This window comes from Marmota monax, unplaced genomic scaffold (assembly GCF_021218885.2).
Source record: "Marmota monax isolate L192 unplaced genomic scaffold, Marmota_monax_Labrador192_F-V1.1 WCK01_AAM20220418_F8-fsc00119, whole genome shotgun sequence".
Lineage (NCBI taxonomy): Eukaryota > Metazoa > Chordata > Mammalia > Rodentia > Sciuridae > Marmota > Marmota monax.
This window is the reverse complement of record NW_026694771.1, coordinates 2189599-2214988: the sequence shown is the minus strand read 5'-3', so window position 1 is coordinate 2214988 and position 25390 is coordinate 2189599. Positions and strand designations below refer to the sequence as shown.

The 25390-nt window shown below is 38.3% G+C and overlaps 1 protein-coding gene across 3 annotated transcripts in view; it reads right to left on the bottom strand.

Annotated features, from left to right (window-relative positions):
* The window catches only part of Lsamp (limbic system associated membrane protein), a 608883-nt gene that overhangs the window by 29038 nt on the left and 554455 nt on the right, over positions 1-25390 (bottom strand). For 2 of the 3 annotated variants that reach the window (XM_046425212.2, XM_058572824.1), the window contains exons 4-7: positions 19659-19793; positions 10015-10135; positions 9398-9546; positions 2655-2690 (exon numbers count right to left, since the gene is read on the bottom strand). In XM_046425212.2, coding sequence (XP_046281168.1) covers positions 2655-2690; positions 9398-9546; positions 10015-10135; positions 19659-19793 — 441 coding nt within the window. The remainder of the gene's footprint in view (positions 1-2654; positions 2691-9397; positions 9547-10014; positions 10136-19658; positions 19794-25390) is intronic. The other variant, XM_046425213.2, reaches the window with a different exon arrangement.

The following is a 25390-nucleotide window of genomic DNA, read 5'->3' as shown; positions in this document are numbered from 1 at the left end:
TTGTTGTCATTTTGTTTTGTTTGGGTTTTGGCACAGGGGAAAGGACATTTGAAGATTTCTAATTGGCCACAGCCGATACACATTACCCTTTGGTATAATTCCAGTATTATTATTATCGCTGCAGAAAATCAAGCAATATGATGAAGGAAACCCAAGGGAAATGCATTTGATTTATTGAGCCTGGTTTTTGTTTAATCACAGCTTGAAGGGGTTTAGGACTGCATTCTGGCTGTGACTCTACAGCACATTCCCAGCCAGCTTGAAGAGCCACAGAGAGTGGGGATGAGGGAGGTTACTCTCCAATGAAAGATGATAATAATGAAGCAGCTGCAATGTAATATATATTTCTTTTAGGTTGGAAATGAAGAGAGAGGATTCTCTTTTTATCATGGGTGGGCAGAAAAGGATCTTTGTGACTTTCTACTTTCAAAACCCCTGGAAATTAGTTGGTTCAAAATTCTTCAGGCCATTTCTGTTAACCAACTGCTTTGAGGATGACACTTAGTGCTCCATGTAGATGATGACAACATATGATATTTGATCCAATGAAGGAGTCTGCACTGTAGTGGTAAACACCATAAGGCATGCTTTTCATAGCTATTTGGGTATAAGTTGACACCCTAAAGAATTAAGCATTATATTTTTAGCTTTTATTTAAATGGAAAACTGGGTTTCCCTTGGGTTGCCGTCTTGCTTGGAAACAGGAGGAAAAAGTGATTATATTCCTGGGAAGTTAGAGTCCCTGTAACGAAGAGAGGGGGACATCTTCAATAGCAACCTCTCACATCTGCTATCCCAAGTCTTAATGAACAGCTTTTCAATTTCCACTAGCAGAAGCCCAAAGTATTAGTAGTAAGAAAACTAAGTTCTCTAAAAACTATCAAATCTAAGAAAGCTAACTACAGTCTACCTACAACATAAAATCAAACTAGGGTCATTCTCCAATCAGCAATGCAGTTTGTGGGAAATAAAAAGTTCAACAAAATCCCACATGCTCCATCCCTAGACAAGACTGTTTTTCAATATCTGACAGCTGCCCTTTGAGAGCAACGTCTGGCCTCACTTTGTTCAGTGTTACATATATCATAATGTATGATCAGATAAATATTTGAGTTTGTAGCTGCAGAACTGCTCTCACAAAGGACACCTAGAGTCATCCTGACACTGTACAAAGCTCAACGTGGATGGGGCATGACCTCTTTGAAAAACGTTATCCATTGGGACAAATGTGTATGTGTGTGTTTTCCATATCAAGATACTTGCACGATGGCAACATGATAAAATGGTGTCAATCTTGGCAGCAACACCAGAAGACAAATGTCTTAAAATAATTGTGGCATGTCAGGAATTCAAAGATGGGATATTTTCCACGAATACTAAGTTTCATGTCAAGTCTAAAAAAACAGACACAATTTTAACAGTTTTATTTTTAGGAGCTGGGATAAGACATAGATTTTATTAATGTTTTAGAATTTTTTTTTTTTTTTTAAAAGAGCTCTTCCAAGCTTGTATACTGAAAAATGTTTGGACTCTTCTCACAATTTAGGAATCATTGTTTTATTAAGCTATGTTTTGGATCCTGTAAACCTTGCAATACTTACTTCAAATATAATTAAAGTTAGTTTTCATATATGCGAGTGCACACATATGCAAAACATCGTATTATTGACACTAAATATCTGTACCCAGTTTTGCTCTAATTTTTAGTCTGGACAAATGTTTAATGAAATATGATCCATCTTCAAACTTACAAAACAGTAGCTTTTTACCTTTAATTCTGAGCACATTTTTTATAGTGTCTATGATAATCTTGTTTAATTGGATTTATTTTTTCCACACTAGGCCCCGCATGGCCTAGTTTCCATTTTTTTCTCAGGTCTTTGAGTGCTATTTGCAAATCACTTTTCTGGAATTTAATTTCAATGGTAGGTTGGTTTCATTTCAGATTTTTTTTTTGTATTATTTTAATTTTATTTGCCAATTTGCCTTTAAATAGCCTTAAGCTAGAAAGTCTTGGCTGCAACTTGCATCTAAATGTGATGTAGAAGGCAAAATTTAATTTGGGTACATAGAAAGTCTTATGAAAAGGAATACAGAATGACTACTTTAGAGTGTGTGTGTATGTGTTTTCTAAAGTAGTTATGTTTAAAAGGAAAAACCCGTGAGTTGGCCAAGAGTTTAAGAAAAAGTAGTGTCCTAATATTCTGGTTGAGTGTAACCTTTGTTAGTATATAAGTTCATTTTTATAAGTAGTATCAGTGACTTAAAATTCAGATAGTATAAATCTCCAAATGTGAGTTTGGATGGTGGGAGGATTTGTATTTCTGTGGGCTAAAGAGCTACAGAATTTAAGTGGCTGTGTTCCAAATTATGAGAGTTCATGGTTACCTGTAATCAATTCTGACTGAAGAAAAAAATCTCTCTCTGACATTTTCTTCCCAGTTACTGAAGTTTAGGCAGGTGGCATACCTGTTACAAACCTGTCAACTGGTGTGGGACAATGGATTAACTTTATTTGCAATGGTTAAGGAAAAAAATAATGTCTATTGGATGCACATTTTGGAAACATATAATTCTCCTTTATGTCTTTTTCTCATTATAGATGTTGGAGAATGACCCAGCAACAGAGCTACAGTGATAAAAATCATACTGACCTTGAATGGGGTGGGGGATTGTGGGTAAAACACGCTCTGAAGGGGAAAAAAATAGTAAACATCATGGAGAGTTTAAAAATATCGATCTTATCTATTTCTTTCTCATGTTAAGCTACTCAAACAATTAGAAATCAGATGAATTTCCTTGCCTGTAGGATCATCTCTCTCATGAAATATTTATTTGTTCTTTCTGTAACACTAAAGTATCATAGACACGTATTAATAAAATTAAAATTACAAAAACATTAAAAAATATGTCTACAATAGGGAGACAACATCATATTATGGTAATTTTGCATACTGGATCCTTCTGTCCACTGGCAACACCCACGGCCAAGATTTTAGCTATTTTAGAGAATTGGAATAGAAAGCATTCATTGAAGTAATCAAATCCAAGTACTTGGTCCTGAGTCCCCACTCTTTAGCTCCTAACAGATGGACCTCTGGGAGCTACAGACTTCTTTGGATCAGCTCTATAGCCCATATCAGCATTAGTCAAGCATATGGAAACTTTATTTTGTGAAATACTAATTCAAGTTTTCTCTCAGGTTTTAACTTCCATATCAATGACATCAGTGCAAGAGTATACCTGAGCAAGTATACATTTCTTGGAATTATATCACTTTATTTTTAGACTTTCTTAATCCCAACCTCCTGTTATAATATAATTTCATCTGAAATTTGTTCAGCCAATCAAACTTGCTTGATCACACACCCTGTTGAGGAATAAGGAGTACTTTTCTATTGAAAACTTGGTTCCTAAGCTTATGGGACTCTCACAGTCCCATATTGGAGCTACCAGTGCAAACTGAATGTGCAGACAAGAGTTCAGGCTTTCAGGTACCCTTTGCATAGCTCACTAAAATCCTAGGCTTAACTCTAAATCCTCCCTGAGGTTCTTGCAGAAAGAATAAATGGCACCTTAGGGATAGGATGCAGTACTTGCTACCCCTGAACACTGCAATGTAACAAAGTAGCACAAACTTTCTGCATCCTTCCTAGAAGTTTGTTTAAATAATGACCAATGAAAAATGAAAATTAACAAAAACCCAAACCATATCAAGATAAGCATAGGTACATATTCAAATTTGATCTGCATGCCATCATATACCATAAACCAAAAAATACTCAATTTTAGCAAGGTCTTTGGACATTGATACATCTGGACACTGAGCCAAGTCAGTGACCTCTCTCTAGCTGAAAGTTGTAGCTTAAATGTGAAAGTTTCCTAAGTGCATTAAGATGGAGCAAGTCAATAATCGCCCAGTGAACAATTGTGTCTTAGTTACACGAGTGTCAAGTAGAAAAATGGTTTAAACCTTCACTGGTTATTTGGTATTAAGTTTCCAGCTTTGAAAATAAATAGCTAAACTGCTTTCAGCATTTATGTAGCAGTTGGAGACCGCTGTCCCATATTATACTCTTTCTACTGTATTTTATTTTTATTATTACTATTATTATTTGGACTGTTTAAAGGACTCAGCTTCATATTTTCTCATCAGACTCTTCACAGCTGGGTAAATGCACTCTGCCCTCATTTCCACAAGACCATTTATACTGCTAAACCATCTCACCCACTCGACTTTCATCGCCTTTCAACTGCTTCCCAGCTTGTTATCACTCTCTTAGCTCCACCCTGTTATCATCATTTCGGGCTTATCACACCCCATTAATTAGCCTTATTCTCTTAATTCTCTCCTTCTGACTTCTCTTTCTTTAGATGCTCCCCGATTCCCACTTTTTATCCTTAATCTTCCACCATGATTCTTGCTGTTTTATAGTTTAGGTCAGGGTTTATGGGTTTCTGTAAGAGTATAAAGTGAAGTAAATACCATTTAACATGAAAAATTTTCAACTTTTGATTTTCAAAAGCAAGGGAGGGCAGGAATCTTGGTGGAACATGCTTCTCCTTGGGCTGTGAACACCTGAGGAGGTGTCAGGAGCAGAACTCCTTTAGCAAGTCTCTGAATGCTTAGTTGTTTTTTTTTTTTTTTTTTTTTTTTTAACAGAAAAATGGTGGCAGGAGTGTGGGGTGGGGTGTGACTGGCTGATTCTGCTGAATATCATAAGAAACAGCCAGAAGGGGATTAACACTTCATAAGGAAACACTTGAATTAAGACAATAAATGACCAAAGGGGGAAAAAAAAAGCTGCAGTCAAGGGAAGGTCGGTGTTTATATCAAGGGAATTTACTAGCTCAAACAAGATTTTCTTTTCTTTTCCAATGAGCATAACAAAGGTACAGTGGTCTTTCAGGAAGTTAACCTATTTGGTGCCTATGCTTGAAATGAAAAGTAGTGCAACTAAGTGCCCACCCTTTTCCTTTTATCCACAGAGAGCCTTTTTACGAGGGACTTTGCAGCTAGTCTTTCAAACAACATGGGGTTAGTGTTCAAATAGCAGCTCAGATTGTTGTATTATGTGCCATCTAAAAGAATCTGGTTAAGAGGCCTCCCGAGTCTTAACTAGCATCATTGAGTGGTGTATGTTTATCACCAAGCCCCTGGAATAATAACTAAGAATGGTTTCCGAAGAAGAAGGGGAGGCCCGTAGTGTAAAGACTTACTATAGTGTTGGGTTGCTGAGGTGGCATTTAAAATCTAGTCAATTATAGGTTTACAAGTTCATGATATTTTAAAATTAAAAAGAAAATGAAAAAAATACCTCCTACACACTGATGTGGAATGGTCCAGTAGAAACCAATATAGTAGGTTGCTTTGTATTTTTACTCCTTTGTTTTGATCAGTAGGACTATCCTTTACCATGTGGAAATAACCCCCTGCTCAAGCAACTAGGCTGGAATATTAGTTGAAATCCTTAGCAAGCCAAAAATAAAATGAGTCTGATAATCTCAACCTGCAGATGAGAGTTAATGGGAATGGAAGTGGGAGGTGGCCGAAGCAGTGCTCTTGGATCTGAAGGGACCACAGTAGTATTAGGCCAGTTAGAAAGGTCTCATGAAGGGAAAGAAGACATTAGATGTCTCCTCCCTTCTAAACTGCAAGCCGTATCTCCTAACATTTTTGCCTACATACATAAATAGCTTTGGTCTTCTAGCATCATTGAATGGTGTGTGTTTATCACCAAGCCCCTGGAATAATAACTAAGAATGGTTTATAAAGAAGAAGAAGAAGTCCAGTTTCTAACTGGACTCTGGAAACAGATTACCCAAATTTAAATCCCAAGCTCAACCTTGTGTAGTTGCACTAATGACATAACCTCTTTGTGTAATGGAGAAACATGAGTGCATAGCAAGGTTGCCATGATTAAATGAGGTCATGTATGCAAAGTACAGCACATACTGCAGGGTACCTTGTAAGAACTCACTTGATAAGAAATGATGACATATTAGTCATCATCTTTATTCTTCCTCCCTATTTGTAACTCAACATAAGCAGTGAAACAGATAAATCTATCACCTTTGTGGGTTACAACTTGGTCATCAGTGTGGGAACATGGAACTTGTTATGTTACATAAGCAGGCAATAGAACTTTTCTTGCCATCACCAGCCGTCCTAGTCTTCATCTACATTATGCACATTCCCCTATCTGACAAAGACCAAGCTGAATCCTTACCCATACGCGTTGCACCACTGGATTAATGCATTAAAAAAAAAAAAAAAAAAATATATATATATATATATATATATATATATATATATATATATATATATATAAACATTCTGGGAATGAAGACAGAACTAAAAGGCACTACTGAAGTAGTCTTTAACAGAATGCTAGAATGTGAGAAGAACAATTGAGAAATGCTTCCGCTAGATGAGGATGAAATTACTATGATTGCAATGTATTCTTACATTCTCATTCAATTATGCTGACCCCTTTGGAGACTGGTGTTTGATTAGAGTAGAGTGGTACACATATGAGTTGCTGAGGACAAGTGGTCACAAATGACACTGCAAAAAGTCAGCATGTCACTAGGACCGACAGGGCTGAAAATGTGCTGACCACCAACAAGGATGAAGAATCGCAGACTCTTCAGGGTACTGGCTCTGAGTCTACCTGCTGCTGCCTCTGGCTGTCAGGAGCTCACCAGCTGCCCCATCTGCTGCACACTGCCTTGGTCAGCAGAGTTCCCTGCTGCCTGCACAGTGCTTCCGTCAGGGTCCCCGCTACAGACAGCTCCTCATGCCCCTGCTCATGGAACAGTCGCAGCAGGAACGCTTGCTCACTGTGCTCCTTCCATGAACCCCGTTTACTCTGACACCAGGCAAAGGGCCACCACACGTACATTTACCCTGATGTTTTCTTTCTTCCCTTCCCTTCCCTTGTGCTCTCCTTTCCTTCCTTCCTTCTTTCCTATCTCATTCTCTCCCTTCCTCTACTTTCTCTCTCTCTCTCTCTCTCTCTCTCTCTCTCTCTCTCTCTCTGAACAGTGCTCCCATAGAGCCTCATCTTCAAAGGCTCCAGCTACACAGCAGACTGTAACAACGTGCTTTCCACAACTGACTGGTGGCTGTAGGACTGGCAGGGAGTGCCATATTTGTTACAAGAGAAGCAGCTGCTTCCCCCTTAAAACATCCACAATTAGGCTTTGGGTCTAAGAAACAGGTCAGATGATTGACTAATTTTCTGTGATTCTCCTAAGCTCCTTTTCACCTCAAAGTCTAATGACCTTTCATATTGTATTCTTCAGCAAGTATAACACCATAAGGTGGGAAATCAATTCTGAACTAAATGCTGATCACGAGCTGCCTATGCATGCTTCTAAATGCAGAACTGATACCCCTGTGGGCTGTGGTGTAGAGGGCAGCGTGGGCCCGTGAGGGGTGGAACATCATTAAACAGGGCACCGTGCACTTCTCAAATGTATAACTGAGGGTGATTTCTTCCAAATCACCAAGGGCATTATGATACAATTGCCTTATTCCCTGTTTATCAAATTATAATCAGAAGTTCTGTAAGTTTCTATTCTTAATTTTACTAGTTTAAGTCCTTCAAATGGACTTTTGTGTTAGGTCAATTACTTCTACTAATATTTTCATTATCTTTGACCCCACCCATTCTCTTTCTCTACCTTCCCCAACTATTCCATTATTCTACCTCACTTAGTCTCTCTCTCCATATACAGGCAATATTTTGTTATTTGAAATATATTGTTATCATACTTCATATTCTCAGTGATGAGAAGAAAGCATTTTAATGCAAATGTATCATCTCTCACTCTCTGCAGTCCATTTTCTCTTTTTCAATCCCTATAAAACTTTTTGTTAAGTATATATTATTCGACTTAACTAGGTCACCTTAGATATGTCAGTACCTTGAATTTATAGATGAGGCTAGGTTTTTGCCCCTATTTTTGAAATCCCTAATATCAGGAATGAATGGGTAACTACATTTCTTAATACTTATCTTCCCAAGTGTCTTGTGGATATTGATGTTTCTGCTGAAGCAAAGAACACTGATGCTTGGTCTTTGGAGACAAGTAAACAGGGATATGAATTTTAAACTTCATATTGAGGCAACATTTGTATAGCTATATCCTATCAAACTGTCATAGACTGACGTCAATTGGAGTTATGAATGAGAAAGTGAAGGCTGAATTTTGGGTAGTTTGTGGTTGTTGTTTTTCATAAGTGGAGCTGTATCTGGAGCAGTTTTAAAATGGCTTTAGCTCTGCATTTCAAGAGAACTCTCACTTAAATTGATTTTCTTCTAAGATTTTTTTTTCCACGAAGGCTCATCTAAACGGAATAAAATAAGATGAAGACATCTCTCCTGGCCATAGTATTTCTAGTTTTTCCCAACTGAACTTGTGCAGAAAAAAAAATTAGCAGTTTGTTATTCCAAAAGAATAATAGTACATTCTTTGGTCCAAATGAACTTTGTTTCTCAGTATGTGCTAATTTTTTTGATTGCTTTACTTATTCTGATGAACCTGTCCCTATTCTAAATATATTAATTTCCCATCCATCATCTTTCTGTTTCTCAGGGGACATTTGCTTCTATACTCGTAGCTTCCTGACCAACAAGACAGGGATTTAGAGTCTTCACTACAGCATGCTGCTCAAAAGTAAGACTCGAAGGTGGAGCTTCCTACTAATATTGATAACTTGGAAATGGCTGATTCCTCCTTAGTCTACTCTCAAGATCTTTTCTGCTCTTCATAAATGTTTCCTTGCCTACATTCTCATCTCTGTTAGGAAAAACATTGGACAAGTAATGTCTTTTGCTGTCATATTGAATCCTTTATGCAACCATTTTCCTCCTTTGCATTTTATATTATGCTTTAATCATTAATACCACCCTTCCTCTTGAGTTGTTAAAAATATATTTCCTTTTCCAGCTTCTCCCTTCTCTCAACTGCTTGTCCATCCTCATTGAATATTTTGTCTTCAACCACTCTCATCACTGATTTTTTGTAACAACCATCAATTTTCAGTCTCGTACAGCACCTCTGTTTCTTAAAGAGGCTACCACCAAAGAAATATGTGCTCTCTGAATATACTAGCAGTTTAGCCAACCAGGAAGAAACAAAACTAAGGGGGAGGGAAAAAGAAAAAAAAAACAGGGCACCTACCAAAAGTAAGAGAATACAGACAGAAATTCTTCCATTTGAAAATCTTGTGTCCAGGAATTGAGAAAACTGTGCTTTTGTTTTGGTGAGTATATTCTTATTTTTATAATGTTTGCCTTTAATAACAAAGGGGTTGAACTCCAACTTTCCACAAGAAATCTCTACCCATGTAATTATGTCGAGCTGGACCCTGCTTTGGCATACTTACTGAAAAGGACTAGGCTGGCATTGGTGACCCCCAGCTTGTTGGCAGCCACGCAGGTATAGTTGCCATAATGCTCCTCAGTGACGTTGGTCACCGTCAGGGAGGACTGGCCCTCCGTGCTCTTGATCTCAAGGCCATTGGCGCTGTTTATCCTAAGAATTCAAAAACAGGAGAGTTAAAAGGAACACCGATGAAGGTTTTAACTTTCTTCCCCATCTTTATATTGGAGGAAGAAGAGAAAAGAAACAAAATTTGTTATGCCTAGCTCAATTCCTCATCTTAATTGTGCAATCCCTATTGTCAAGATCAATGTCCCTCAAGAGAAGACTCTGGAATGGTTGACTTTCATTAGGCTTAAATTTCTGCTATCTGAGAGAAAGGCATGCAGGTGGAAATGATCCTTTAAACCAGCTACTTAACTTTTTATATTTTAACTGAGTGCTTTTGGGCTTCAGTTGAAGGGTTACAGGCCCTAAAGCACTTGGTAAAGAGATACTGAAAAGGAAGAGCCAAACAGAATAGGTCTTCATAATTACAACTGAGCTGTTTTGTTGTTGGGCTTCTGAGGCCTTCAGCACCACCAGGTGGGGCACTGGGGGCATGGCAGATTTGGTACATACCTGGTGTCATCCCGGTACCACTCAAAGTCAGGCGCGGGTACTGCAGAAGCCTCGCATTTGAGTGAAGCTTGTCGGCCTGTGGTGGCTTCATTGCTCTTGGACTCTGTGATGGTGGGAGGATCTGTAGGAAGGACAGGCACATGTGTTTACAGGAGAACCAAAGGGGGACAGGGAGCTCCAGAATTTCCATCCAGGGAGGAATCAGAAAGGACCCTCTGATTGGAGCAAGGTAGAAAGGGATTGTCTGAAAGCTCCACTGATATGAATCATGTGATCAGCTAAGTGGGTCTGACCACTACAGAACTCAACAAAAATAAGAGATGATTAAAGAAAATAGACCTGGTTTTCCTAAATGAGGCACTCAGCAGGGTGCTATGGAAATGGAACCTGGGATCTCTTTCTCTCTCATCTAATCAATTCTTAATTATTCTAACCATGGATTATAATATTCATATTGTATTTTTGTACATAAATCAAGAAGTGAGACTGAAAAACATGGGATATTAAACATATGATTTCACCATTTTTCTTTTTTTTTCTTTTTCTGCCATCATCCTCATTATTATCACTGTGGTTTGAGATGGTCTGAGTTTGAGGAGTCTGATGAAAATAATAGAGGCCTAAAGTCTGTTCAATCCAAGGCTAACCTGGTATTTTTGAAGCAATTAAAAAACTAACAAACAAACAAAAATCTAAGATTATGTGATTTCTTCTTTTTTCCTATGTGTGTCCTGATTTCTGTGACCCAGGTAAAATTTGCTTTTGTTTATGGGGTTTATCCTAATGCATAAAGGACTTCTTGGTGTATCAGTTATATAATTGCTGTTCTATTCTTGAGTTTTTCTGCCTATGACTGGGCCTGTGACAGTCTTGACATGAACTCAGAAGTGCATCTGAAATTCTGGTTTGCCATGATTCTTTCAAACACTCCTATGAAGGTAGAGCAACTGTTTACAGGCCCATGCGAGGAAGACAGTGTGTGAGGGGAGAGATCCTGGGCCTGGTGATGCTTTGTGGATCTTCAAGGAGAAAAGCACTTTTCTGCTCAAAGGTCATTAGCCAGAAAATAACATATGGGAAAAAACAGACCCAAACAATCAGTTTAGACTTTGTGAAAGAAAAACTTATTTAAGGCACTTTACAGTCAACTTCAGTGTATCAATTTCATTGAAACTATATTTTGGCACCTGGTCCATCTTATTTTTGGAAACTATTTCTGAAGTTTTGTGACTATAGAAGACTGAGTTAAAAAGGATTGTACAAAAGCATCAGGTTCATCTATGATTTCCAACCCCATGTCATTTCCTGTCAGCTTGGAAGTCTTTAAATCACCATCAGAGAGAGGCATGAGAGTCTGTTTGGGTCAACACTGTCAGCCTGAATGTAAACCGGAGTGTCAGAGTAGGGGTTTTGTTGTTGTTGTTTCACTTTGAATTTAATCTGTTCATTTTTTCATATAGGCACAAAATGGGAAGATGATGTAAAAAAAGAAGCCTAGACAGGAAAAGAGGAGTCCTGGAATGTCTCTTGGCTGTGTGGACCTCCCTCTACACCCTTGATTTTTGGGGCCTTGGTCTTATTACCTTTAAAATGAGGGAACCATGCTTTAATGATCTGTAGTAACCTTCCCAGACACAAAATATCTCAACTCCAGTAGAAACAGCCTCTCCTTATAACTGGACTGTTGGTATCATTGCCACATGTTTTCATAGCCTTAATTCATTTAACCTTTAAATTACTAACTTTCCAAATTATAATCCATTAATGTGTTCTAATGGGTTAAGAATGAGTATTAGCAGTCAGGAACATTAAACCTGAAATCTGAATTTTGACTCTACCCTTAGCCAGAACTTGGTCTGGGTAACTGTCTGTACTGATTTAAGCCTTTTTTTTCCCTCATCATTTTTTATTTTTTTATTTTTTGCAGTGCTGGGAATTGGGCCTTAGGGCCATGTGCATCCTAGGCAAGTTTTCTACCATTGAGCCTCACCTCCAGCTTTATGTTTTAAAAGATGAAACTACTTAAAAGGATCACAACAGTTACATGTGAAAGTCATTCTGTGATTGGTTATAGAGGTCATTAGAGCACATAGGCTCAAAGGCTAATGCAAGAATTGCAGGTAGTTACACTGGTGGGGAAAGGAGGGCTAAAGCATATTAGTAGAGGTCATGAGCTCAGATTGAAATTTGATAGACTTGAGCTCAAATCCAGACTCTCTCCCTCATGTTCTTCCTCATTTTCAAAAAAGTTTAGCACTTTTCTCAGAGTTGCTTTAATACCCTCATCAATAAATTGTTGGAAACAGGAGCAAGGAGGACCATTTGGAAGCTGCTGAAGGAATGCAGAGATATTTTGCATTAGATTTGGGAAGATGCTGAATGGAGGGAAAGATCGGAGATATATGAGGCCTCAGAGTTGATTTTCTCACTATATGAGCTGCCTCTGATGTCAAAATTTGTAGCACAGTGATCCATTAATGTTGACTGAAGAGAGTTTTTTATTAGTGATTCTATAGGTTTGCTCAATTTTCCCATTTCAAAATGGGCATTCAATAGTGCTTGCAAGTTTCTATAGTTACGTGGTTATAACTGATAAATTCATAATGGTGACTATGGCTTCACTAAACCAGCCCTGAACCTGGGTAAGACTCCACACTTCCTACCACCACCACAACTCCTACCACATTCAAATGGTCCTCCTTGTGCCTGGTTCCAACAATTTATTGATGAGGGTATTAAAGTGACTCTGAGCAAAGTGCAAAACTTTTTGAAATGTGGAATGTGGAATGCAGGTACCAGAGGTATAGTTTGTGGAGAGTTCTTTCATGTTCTGGGTCCCAGAGCAGTATGTGCACAGGGACTCAGGGGAAATGATTTTTTTTTTCCAATTGAAATATTTGGGAGGAATAAATTGGGCCTGCTTGGCTCATGGCTTCTCCTTTGTCCTTTAGAGCCAAGTTCTAGCAGGAGCAGAGGTTTTCCTCTGTTTCTCTAAGCTAGAAGTCTGTCTGGGCCCCTTCTTCCTGTTCGCATGTGGGTGGGCTTCCCCAGCCCAGGGCAGCCAGATCTAGGGGGGTGGATAAGTCAAACCCACTAAGCTACTACCTCTAAACATGGGGCATTTGTGTCTCACATATTCCTTTACTTATTTCCCAATTTGTTGTGAACCTGAATGGGTAAGTGACATTCATTAGCCCATCAGAGGTTCCAGCATGCTGTGGCTGGCAAGAAACTAGGTTGAACACTTTTAAGGGCATTAATCTTGAGAAAGGATGACACTGGTCAATTATCAAGGCCAACCACTTGCTTCTCTCTTTCAAAACCTAGGAAGTTTCTTGTGCTAAAGTAAATTCATGAATACTGATAGGCATGTAAAGAGCTCATTGTTCCTAATATTTCTCAAATGACACTATGGTGCAGGTCTGTTCTTTCATGGCTTATTGGAATGAACATTTCAAAATTCATTTGTAATGAATTCTGTATAGACGAGGCTAAGAAAGATTATTACAAATCATGTTGCAGCATGCCTACTGTAGTTAAAATAATAGATGTCCTTGCTCCAAATATGGTTATAATAAAAATGAGGCTTCATAAAAATGCTGCACAGAGATCCATTGTTATTCTTTACGTGACTTTGGAATAGCTTACAATTGTCAGAGGACTCTTCCAGTTTTTATTACTTCAAAATTCCAGGTTCTGAAAATATTAATAAGGGCTTTCTTATTCTTACATCACCAATAACAAGATTCTTTGAATTAGAATGAATATGATAACAATAACAGTGGCTTAAGAAATAAAATGTCACTCACTTAATCTTCTTAATTTTGGGAATAATCGTGTAAAAGAACAAAATTTGAATGAAGGATATAATTTATAGCATTCATAGGCATGAACAGCACTGTACTAGGCTTTAGAAATCCTCTTTATTCAAATAATTGTCACAGCGCTGTCTCATTAACCCCATTTGACGAATGAGAAGACAAGCACACAGAGGGTTAAATTTTTCCAAATTCATAAGGCCAGTGTTTGGAGCAGTATGGATTTGGACCCATCTATCATGTTCTGGAACCTATGCTCTGAACCTCTCTGCTCTAAGTCCATTTGAATGAGCTTTTTTAGTCAGCAATGAATTCCTAAAAAGGAAAAAAAAATGCCATTTAAGAGAGGACACTGATAGCTTGAAAGGTAAGTGTTACATATTTCTACTATTCACAGGAAACAAAAAAAATGTCATAACATGGACTGACATAGTAGATACAATGCCACTTTAGAATTTAGGAGATTCGGGCTCCATTCTGCACCTCCCTGTGCCACTTAGGTGGTTACCATAGACATGTTTTCCTGCAGTCCCTCACCTGTGAATAACAGCACCTGCCTACTTATCTCACATACAGGTTTTAAGGTTAATATCAAATGATATAAAGGTAAATATCAAATGCCATACCCAGGAAAGCACTTTCAACATTGAAGTTCTTCCTTCCTTCCTTCCTTCCTTCCTTCCTTCCTTCCTTCCTTCCTTCCTTCCTTCCTAACTTCCTTCCTTCCTTCCTTCCTTCCTTCCTTCCTTCCTTCCCTTCTTTCTTTCCTCCTTTCTTTCTCTCTTTCTTTCTTTCAACTACTGTTACTCAGGTATTTTCATGAAAGGTGGGAGGGCTTGGGAGTTAGACCTGGGTTAGAGTCCCAGGTCTGCCTCTCACAAGTTCTTTGATTGTGTGCCAGAGAATGCTTACATTTTCTGAGCTTTGTTTTTGTCCTGTCTATATGGAAATGATATCGATTATCTTCCAAGGTTAGTGTGCAGTAGTGTAAGAAGGCGGCAGAAGTAGAGGGTGCAGGCAATAATAAAGGCTCTGTCCTGCAGAAAATTTAGAAACAGTAAGACTAACAGTAAGACTGATTCAAGTTGTCATTTTTTAAATTACTTACTATGTACCAGCAATACTAAATTTATTAAAAGGTCTATAATAAAGTTGCTATTCCTCCTCTCTGAGGCAGACCAGGCCCATTACACCTCTTCACTTGGTTGGTTTCTGTCAGTGTGATGATTATAGTAAATGTATGTGGAATCTCAGGATTGTCTTGGTCCTCTGAAAGTTCTCAGAAAAATCATGGTTCTTCTCCACAAAGTAAAATTATGGTGGAAATTTATAACACACTGGATGAATTTTTTTTTTTTTTTTTTGCTGAATATTTCCTCTGAAGATCTCATAATAGATTTTAGGATGTGTCTTTCCTGTCACCTTCCAAAATGCAAGAATAAACTAAAGGTCAGCATGGGGACTGGATAGGTATAGTTATGACTACCTAGAGAAGGTGACTATTCCACATTATCATGTTCAATAGTGAAGAACTATTTTCCTAAAGTTTCCTCATTAGGTGATTTTGGAATCAAAGCCCTGAAGAGTCCAGTTAAAATATCTATCTACTATCTGGAGACAACTGGTATCTCCAGGCTTACCTGTGGATTCAGTAGTGAATACTCTGCTTCCTCTAAATAAGCAGCTATCAAATACAAGCTTGGGCTGTAGAAGCTCCTACGTCTCATGTCTCCCACCATCTGTGCTCATTGGCTTGGTTAACTCTGGACAGCGGAATGAAGCAGAGTTGTGTGAAAAGGGAGATAAGAACAGAAAAAAGAAATTGTGAAGAGTGATAGTGTGGACCTACGTGGAGCGTTATGAAAAGGCAGAAGAGGGGGGAAAAGATGAGCAGACCAATGGGGGAGGGAATAGACTTGAGAGCTGGAAGAAGCTTTTAGGAAGAATTTCTCTGGAAATAGGAAAAAGGTCCATTAAAGGGAGAGTCCAAATAAAACTAATAGCCTGTATTTATTGAGCATTTGCTATGTGCTAGATATTATCCGAGGGATAGTGGGCACTGGGGTGAGACAGACTCATAAGTAGAAATTTTTAATGCACTGTGGGAACTGAAATTGAGGGATTATACCTGGAATCTGCAATGAAAGGACAGACTCTTCCCTAGGGCAGGTAACTGGAAAAAATCAGCAGTCATGCTCTGGGGAAGATACAGAAAGCCAGGAGTCCTGTCTATTTCATAAATTTTACTAAGCTTATTTAATTGAAGAGATTTTGAGCCAATAATTTAGCTTTCCATAAATTCCAAGACCTCCTACAACTTAGAAAATAGATTTTGCCTGTAAAATGGCTATGTGCTATGCTGTAGACCTACCACAGAGAAGGGTTATCACAGAGAAGTAAAAAGAAGAAACTGTAGGATCCAGCTTGTGAGCTCAACAGGCGGAACTGTTATGTCTCTCTGGTTTACGGCGCTGGCCTCTCAGTGCCCTGGAACAAACATCTGTTGGCAACTGAGCAAATGAATCAATGGAGTGGTGGCAGGAGAAAGTTACCAGTGTGGGATTTTAAGTGGTATTTGGGGGTCTGTTCTTTCTAATAATCTCTTTAGCCAGTAGTTATCTTAGCCGTCCTGATCCCTTCACTCTATGCCTAAGCCTGTGTTTTGAAAAGGAAGAGGAATCAGGAAGCTTAACTGAAGCCTCAGTAGTGATCCTGGATACATCTCTGGATATGCAAGGGTTTTACCAGGCAGTCTGCCTCCATAATTTAATCTTGGGGACTTCCTCTACTTAATACAATAATGTTTAGATGAGCTGTTTGAACATGACAACTGGTGCGATGCCTTGCTCCAATATAATGTAGATGTGGTTTATGAAGTTTTGGTAAAAAGGTGATTCCAAAAGAAATTGATATTAGAATGTTCTTGCTGAATTATAATCAGTATCATTTGTGAAGTTTGGAGAGATGTTAGGGGTGCAGCGTTTACTTTGTGTTTTTGCTACCTCTTTGGTAAATATCTACTGAGCAATTTTTATAAGATCAGGTATGTGCTGGGTCCTGCTGGATAGGGCATATTGGATGTTTGATTAGACTCATTATAGCTTTCCATATAATGTGTTATGATGTGTCCTTTTAGAATTTTCAGGTTCTGTCCTTATTCTTCTGTGGTTCACTCCTCACTAGCAAAAGCTCACATTTTCATAAAAGTCTTTTCTTGAAAATTATCAGTATTTTCTTCTGTCCTAAATTACACTTTGGGGACAGTGAAGAAGGAGCAATGTCAGACTAATTGCTCCAATAATAATAGGGCCCAGACGGCTAGCTTTGATCTTGGGAACCATCTGCAATCCAGACCACTTTGATGTTTCATACAATGGAAGCATAAATATTTTCTATTTACTCCGTGATTGGACTTTCAGAAATCTAATTAAGTTGAAGGTCAATTAAGAGAAAATGAAATCTTCACTCCAAAAGTCAGGAAAGAGGTGGAAGATGATGGCATAGTTATGTGTACATAAAAGAAGCTAACTAACCTAATTATAAACTTATATAAACATCCAGAGAAATTGCCTTTCATGTGAAAAAAGGACCTAAAGCATTTTATAACATTGAGATCATTAATGTGTCTTTGAAACACACCCAGTACTAGAAAAGAATAATAATACTGGCATTTCAAAACTCTATTACTAAAAAAATTGGAGACAGCTAGGAATAAAAGCACATCATAGATCATCAAATGCCGCCTCTTGCTCTTGGAAATGAAGACCATAAATGTGCATAGCACAGCTGTATCTACTGGATTCTTCCATCTATGGTATAAAGATTTCACTATTTTAGAAAGCTAAAAGGCTGAGCAAGACCCTGGGTATTAGAACACCCCAAGTGTAGGCTCAGTGTTATGGTTGGATCTGGAATGTCTCCTAAAAACTTACATTTTGAATATATGATCCCCCAGTGTAGCAAGGCTCAGAGATGGAGATTTTGGGTAACCACTAGGACTGTGACCTGATCACTGGCTTTATCCATTTGCTGGATCAATCCTTTGATAGTTAAATAGGCTAATGGATGATAACTGTAGGTGTAGGTATGGTTAGAGTAAGTAGGTCACTGCAGTAGATTACTGGAAGTGTGGCCTTGGACTATTTGTCTCTATTGCTCTCTCTCCTACCTGGCTGCTGTGAACTGAGTAGCTTTCCTCCACCATGCCCTTTTGCCATGATGTTCTGCCCAGAGCAAAGGAGTCAGCTGACCATGGACATCTGAAATCATGAGCCCAAAATAAATTTTTCATCCTGAGTTGTTCTTATCAGGCATTTTGGTCACAGTGACAGAAGGGTGACTAACATACTGAGTCATCTCATGCAGGGCTCATCAGCTCTCTAGCCTCAGTTTCCTAATTTTGTTTTTGGGTGTGTGTATGATGAGTCACCTTTTATTTTATTGTTTTTTTTTCCACAAGCATTTCCTAATTTCCAAATTAAGACTAATAATTTTTATCTCATAGGTTTATTATGAAGTTTAAATAAAAAGTAAATCCTTTAATTCTAAGATGTTCATAGTAGATAAAAAGAATTGATAATTCCTCCCCTTTCTCTCTTCTTCTTGAGAGCATGTTTTTTTTTTTTTAATTAAATGGACCTGAGGCTCATTCCCTATTCTTATATTTGCTTTCCATGTTCTTTTTCCATGTTGCATTTCAACTCCTTAGGCTTCAGTTTCTCAAATTTTAAAGTGGAGTCAAGTATACCTATCTTGCCAGGTTTTTTGGGGAAGAATGCATAGAATTTATACAGATGATGGCACAGAGGTGATTGTTATGGAGGACGTGAGATGACAGAATGCAACTCAACAAAGTCTAAAGCACACTTTCAAAGGTGGGTTTAAATGCTTGTGCCTGTGTGTACATGTGCCTTTGTGTGTTATGTGTGAATATGTGTGCATATGTGTGTAGGTAGGGTATATGAGGGGGGGTATGTATATATGTGAAATTCCTAGAAGGGAAGACCTGTCAGGATATCTCTTCATCCCTGTCACTAACCACAATTGTGTGATGTAGAAATGTAAATTTGAATGATACAGAAAGATACTCCTAACTGAATAAGGCAAACAAATTCTCTTTATTCCTTTGCTGGTGACACACATCTTATAGATCCTCCCTCTCTCCCTCCCCCTTTTGAACTACATCTAAGGATTCTTTCATCTAAGAAGTTCAAAGTATGCTCACTTACCTATGCATCTTAGTGAAATCTTCTTTTCTAATGCCTGTACTTTGGGACAAATAGATAACTAAAATTAACTTATGAGGCATCCCTGATAGCCATCAGGAACACATGGCATCTGACCACAGTGGCTTGAATTTGTTTTCAAGAAGGTCAATTAGTTAAATAGCAGAGGATAAAATATAATCTTGGCCTATTACCTTTTGACAAACAATGCATTAATATAGAAATTCTAGCTAAAGCAGACACAAATGGTTGGTTTTTCCAAAGTAATATGACCTTGGTGTCCACAAAGGCCAGAATAATGAGTGCCAGAAATGCTAGTGTTGTCTGATCATGTTTTCTTAATTCTGCAGCCCGAGTAAAAGACAAAGGCTATTGTTAAATGTATTATGGGTTATATTTAGAATTGGTAGAGTTGATTTATCAAACTCAAAGGCCAAATCCTGCCCTTGGATGTGTCCGATGTATAAATGTGTATCCCTGACCAAAAGAGCATCCGCTTGAACTGTGACGCTCTTTTGCTAATGGAATCTTTCGAGTTTGCTGGAGGTGGAGGTGCATGTCCTGGGCATGTAGCACCTGCTGCTGTGGCCACCATACTCACAGTTCACAGTGACCTTGACTTGTTTGACATCCGCTGAGGAGACCTCATTGGCAGCTTTGCACTCATATTTGCCTGACTGCTCCCTGGTGATGCCAAGAATCTCCAGATATTCTTCTTCTCCTTCAAATTCTCTTCCTGAAAAAAAAAAGTTTGTATGATTTTTTTTTAAAGTTGAAATCACAGCAGACTGTCTCATTTTTCTTTTTAAAAGCAATAAACTGACATGACTTTTCAATACTTTGACAATATGCTTTTTCTGAGGTTATATTTGACAGACACAAACCCTAAGACAAAAATCTTGTAAAAAGTGATTAAATGGGAACTGTTGTTGTAAGATGCTGATAAAGGAGTGGAAAAAGGGAATCTGGAAGAGAAGGAAACCAAACAAGAGTGTGATACCAAGCTGAGTCCCCCCAAAAGCAACCTTGAGTCGATCTTTCAGGAAGCTCTGGGGACAACACATGTCCCACTTAAAGACATCTTGATCATGAGGTACAAAGCTGGAGTGTTTATATATTCATATGCACCAGTCATTATTTAAGGGTTTGGTATAAAGTAGTAGTTGCGGGGAGGTCCATACAAGTTGTCAAGCACTCTGAAGGGTGTGGGTGAAGCACTGACATCATCAATTATACTTTTAAACTTCAAAGTAGCTATTAGAAGGAGAAGTGGCTTCCTTTTGTGAAATCACCACTCTGCCACTTTATGTGCAATTTTTTTTTTCACAAGGATCAAGTGCTAAACCCTGTCTTGCTATTATGGGTTCCTTATTTTGTATAAAATAATATCATCATTGAGACTTTCAGGCCATGAGTTAGATCCATGAGAATGTGCTATTGATGGTACGTTTTGCAACAGATTGTGGCACCTGGGGCTGGGGACATAGCAGCTCTAAAAAGATCTACAAAATTGGCTATGTCCATTTTAGTAAAGAAATTTCAAGACAAGAAAGTTTGTTTAAATTTTCCTCACATGGATCATAACTGATTAAATAAAATTTCTGAGTAGATTGAGAGAAAGAGGGATGAGGAAGTGGAAGGAGAGAGAATGAAAAAAGGGAAAGAGAAGGTGGAGAAAAGAAAGATTGCACAGCAGGAAGAGCTTAGCCAGAGCTTGGCTAAAAAGGCCTGTGGACTTCAGTTGAATTGAAATCCCTTCACCTCCAGATTTCAAGACTCCACTGCTTATTGGGTTAGGATAGAGCAACTGGAGAGGGTGTTCAAGAATACAGTCCATCACCATGATGGAATCTTGCTCCTGGTCATCCTACATTAAATGTTACCAATTAATAGCTCTGCTGAAATGTCACAAGCTGTTTTCCTTTTCTAGAAATTCCCTGATGGCCAAATCAACATAACAGCCAGCCAGCATGGACATGAATTCACTGTCTAAATATGTCAGCTAAGCTTGTTAACTAGGCTCCCAACAGAACATAGGACCCCTTTGATAATGTTCTATAACTCAACTGTCAGGAATACTCTAAGCATTAAGTCTCTGTCAACATCAGTACCACTAGTTTTGAGGAAACTTGGCAATTCCAACAACTAACAGGCAATCGTTACATACAATTATTTGGTTCTGAAATTCTGGACAATCTCTAGTACATTCTTCAACTGAAAATGTTACAGAATTGGCCTATGGTATAGAGCTGAATATTATTTATAAAAGGTTTAGTTATTTTTCCTATCTGTGTTCTTTTTATTTTTCCATTTTCAAGCAAGAAGTCAGATCTAATTTCATGTTATAGGAGTGAAATGCATTTGGAAAGAAAACAGAAATCTTGGAGTAATAAGCCCTTTTATTAAATTAACTGGGCAGGATTTGGGCTTGGAGGGAAAAAAATCTTGTGTGTTTATATACATTTATGGACTAAGTCATGCTATTTGTTCGATGCCACCGGTCTTCTAGCTGAACATTAGTACTCTGAAGACTAATGGCAATGTTGACAATCAGTTTTTATTTAACAGGCTGAAATAGGTATAAGCTAATTAGAAACCTGGAGTGCAGAAGTGGAATAGATAGTAAAGTAGCACTATTGATTTTGAGAGTAATGCTAGATTATAATGAGAAGATGTAAAGATGATTCAGAGTATTTTAGGATTTCTTCCTTGCCCTCCTCCATATCCATAAACCTTATTTGTAGGTATATAGTAATTTTGGTATGGCAACCTTGATGAAGTAATACACGGATGACTTGAATTAAGATACATAGCAGATAGAAGTCAGATCCAACAATTCATACAGCTTAAGAGAATGGAGCTAGATAACCAAAGGTGGTCGGCATTTCTGGGAGAGATGCTGTCATAAAAGCCCATTCCCTTTAAATGATTCTAATAGAGCCCCACTTCGTTGGGAGAAGAAAGGGTATGTAGGAGCACTCTGCTGTTAGGGAAGAGGCTCACTGGCCATGTCCTGAGGTTGTGACTGTGGTGTATAGTTATCAGTTCAGAAATTAGCAGAGGCCCCTGTGGACACAGGCCTGATAAGATGCCATCTTTTTTCCTCTCAGCAATGGCAGTTCTTATTTTAAGGCCTGGAATAGATCACATTAATTTTGAGACACAAAATTCTAAAATGCACTCAGATTCTCCTGCTTTTTTCCCCTTTGCCCCAGTGTGCCTGTGCCCATAGTTGTACCTATTCTCCAGTTCTTTCAAGTCACTTTGACTAGGATCTGGCCACCATTTCCTGGACTCTCTAAACTTAAAAATTTCAGGCCAGAAACACATAGCCTGTTGTGGAAGTTCTCTGATGACTTGCCCTCTGACTACAACTCAGGTCCTTTCTGATTTCTATTATTTCCTAACCTTGTTTAAATATTGACTTGAAATGCAAATTTCAATATTTTGGTATTTTAAACATCTCAACCAGTTTCCACCAGCTTGCTCATGTAGCGGAATGTTATATTTATTCTGGGATCTAGTGTTTAGTTTAAATCTCCCTTTGCTTAATGTGCTTGGGTGTCTCCTGGCAATATTCAGCTACCAGCCTAAAGAACTTCTCATCCTCCCCCGTGTCTGCACCTTTCAAACTCTTGTGCATAATTAGCGTATGCCCTCTTAGTCACCGTTTACTCAAGTTGTACATATTAGTTCCTTTAATATTTCTTTATAAGTCAGAAAGAAGTGCCTAGAGCTCATGGCAAGAGAAAAATGCTCTCTTTGGCATTCCCTAATGTGGAGAAAAGTCAGCCAGGGTAACCCCAATTAAAGTCTGCCAGGTGTTGCCTTCTGAGTACTATGCCTCAGAAGAACACATTTTGGTGAAATCTGTAGTTTGAATCCAAAATGTTCATTTATTGAGATTCCAAGGTCAACCAGGCATTCCTAAGCAAGCATTTATTTGGAATTAAATTCATTTCCATGGTGCTTCTTTTTCTCTTTCTTTTCTCTTTCCTCTCTTTCCCTCTTTTCTTCCCACTGTCTTCCTGTTTCTCCTCTTCTCTTTCTGCTGCCCCACCCCTGCAGCTACTTATTTATGTATAAGCTTTCTGCTCTTAACTTTTAGCAAACACCATGCAAATTCATTAACCTACTAATATTTGCTCCCCAAACAGAGCACTATTCTTGAAAACTCCCCAGGACATGAAAACTTCTCTTTTATTTGCATTAAAAAGATTTGTAAAACAATACTATTACCCTAATAATCATTAAGATATCTGTCTTTCTTTCCCTTTGTTTGAGATGCAAGAAATACAATTGAGGGAACTTGCTTAATTTGAGTATTTCATTTATAAATGTAGAAATCTAAGGACATCAGGAAACGGATACATTTTTCCCCCCCACTATTCTGAGATGAGACTTGTAACATCTCAGTACATCAATGTTTTGCTAAAGGAAAGATGTGTTTGGAATGGCACTGACATTCCCTTAACTCAACTGAATTTGAGTATTTATGTGTAAGCAAGTGGCTGTAAACACATTAGCTATCAACACAAACACACCTAATTTAAAGAAAAGCAAGAACTGAAATTCATCCTGCAGGGTATGTGGGTGTGTATTTGTGTGTTGTATGAGTCTGTGTTTGGAATAGAGAGTCAAGAAAGTGAGCACAAGCAAGCTATGAACTTCTGCCTATAAAAATAAAAGAAAAACAGAATCACAAAATCAATGATGCCATTTGAAGTTTCCTGGGCAAATTTCAAATGTGGTAACAAGTGTCTGTTCTTACAATATGTTTTATGTTCTTTTCTTTCCTTTCTTCCTAAGGACATGCTCACCTATTTCTGGTTTTGTTCCCTTGCCTACTTTTCTGCATAGCATGGTCTACACACAAATCCTAAGAAGAAGAAGAAGAGGGAAAGAACAGAGAGAAGACTCTAGAAAGGAGAGCTGTGATAGGGTTCTGTTTGTATCTCTAGCCAGGTCTCCCTCCAGATCCTTTGAAGATTTTGTTTCTCAGCTTTATATTTCACCTGAGACATCCTTTAGTGTTTGACAAGGTTGCTGTCCAAAGGTGGAACCCACTTCTCATCCCCGCTTTTCATCACTGAAAGGGAGGGGTGAGAAGTGGTAAGTGATCCTGATAAAAAGAAGGTGGAAAGGGAGCAGCCACCCTTGCCAGAGCAACAATCATAGAAGAATAAGGAAAAACAGCGCATTAAGGGAGTAAAGGAAGAAAAACACAGAGGTGGTGCAATGAGGGTGATTTTTAAGCCAGAGGAATGGAAATGAAAGGAAGGGAGAGTTCCCTAGAGAGAGAGGCATTGAACTATTAAGATATTTGAGGTGCAAGAGGAAAGTCACTCAGATAGAGCAATATTCCTTATGGAAACAGTAAGATACAGCAGGATGTGAATTTGGTATATTGACCCATGCCTTCTGTAGCCTGGAAGGGTGTAGTTATTACCTAAAAACCAGTGATAAGCCAGAGAAAATTCATAACTTCTTTGGCTCAATGGATGTGCATGGGCAAAAAATGAAAAACACTCTGGCATTATTTTTTCCTGGCCTCTAGAAAGACCCAATTCACTATGATTTGCAGTTTTGCTTCATAGGTATTTTTTTTTTTTTTTTTTTTTGCTAGCTGACATAGTTTTAGTTCAGCATCTGACCTGGGACTGCCATCTGCACATCATTTCAGTCTTGGCATTCTTTAATAATACTAAACCTTTACTCTATACTTGTTATCAATTATTATATATTGTTCTTCTAAATGCAATGCTTGAAGTTTAGGTCCACTATGTTTAGTTCTTTGAGGGAAATTGCACAAAGAATAGTTATGATTACATTGTAAGACTTTCCCACTGTAGGGACCTCATCTGGTTTTGCCCATCACTGTATCCCCAGGATGCAGGACAATGTTAGAAACCACTGAAAATTCAAGAAAACAGTGTAGAGTCAGTGTTGCATGAGCTACCACTTAAACACTTGCCAGGAACTATGCTAATTCACTGAGTAATAACACTCAAGATACATTATCTTATTTAATTCATGATGCTTGGGGGTTTGCTTACAGATGTGGAACACAAGGAAACACACATTTATAGTAGACGAGGAACTTTCCCAAGTTTATAATGATAGTCAGGGAGATTTGAGGTTTAAACCAGGTCTGTGGACATTTGGAGTCCATATTCCTAACTAGGCATGCTGTCCTTATCATTGAATTGCTGGGAAAGGCTAGAGTTTGCTGAATTCTAATTTCTTTGCATCTGTTCTATTTCTTTCTACAGAGTATAAAGTGGGAAGCTGAGAATGGGGGCACTTGGGGAATTTCCAAAGCATTGCAACTCA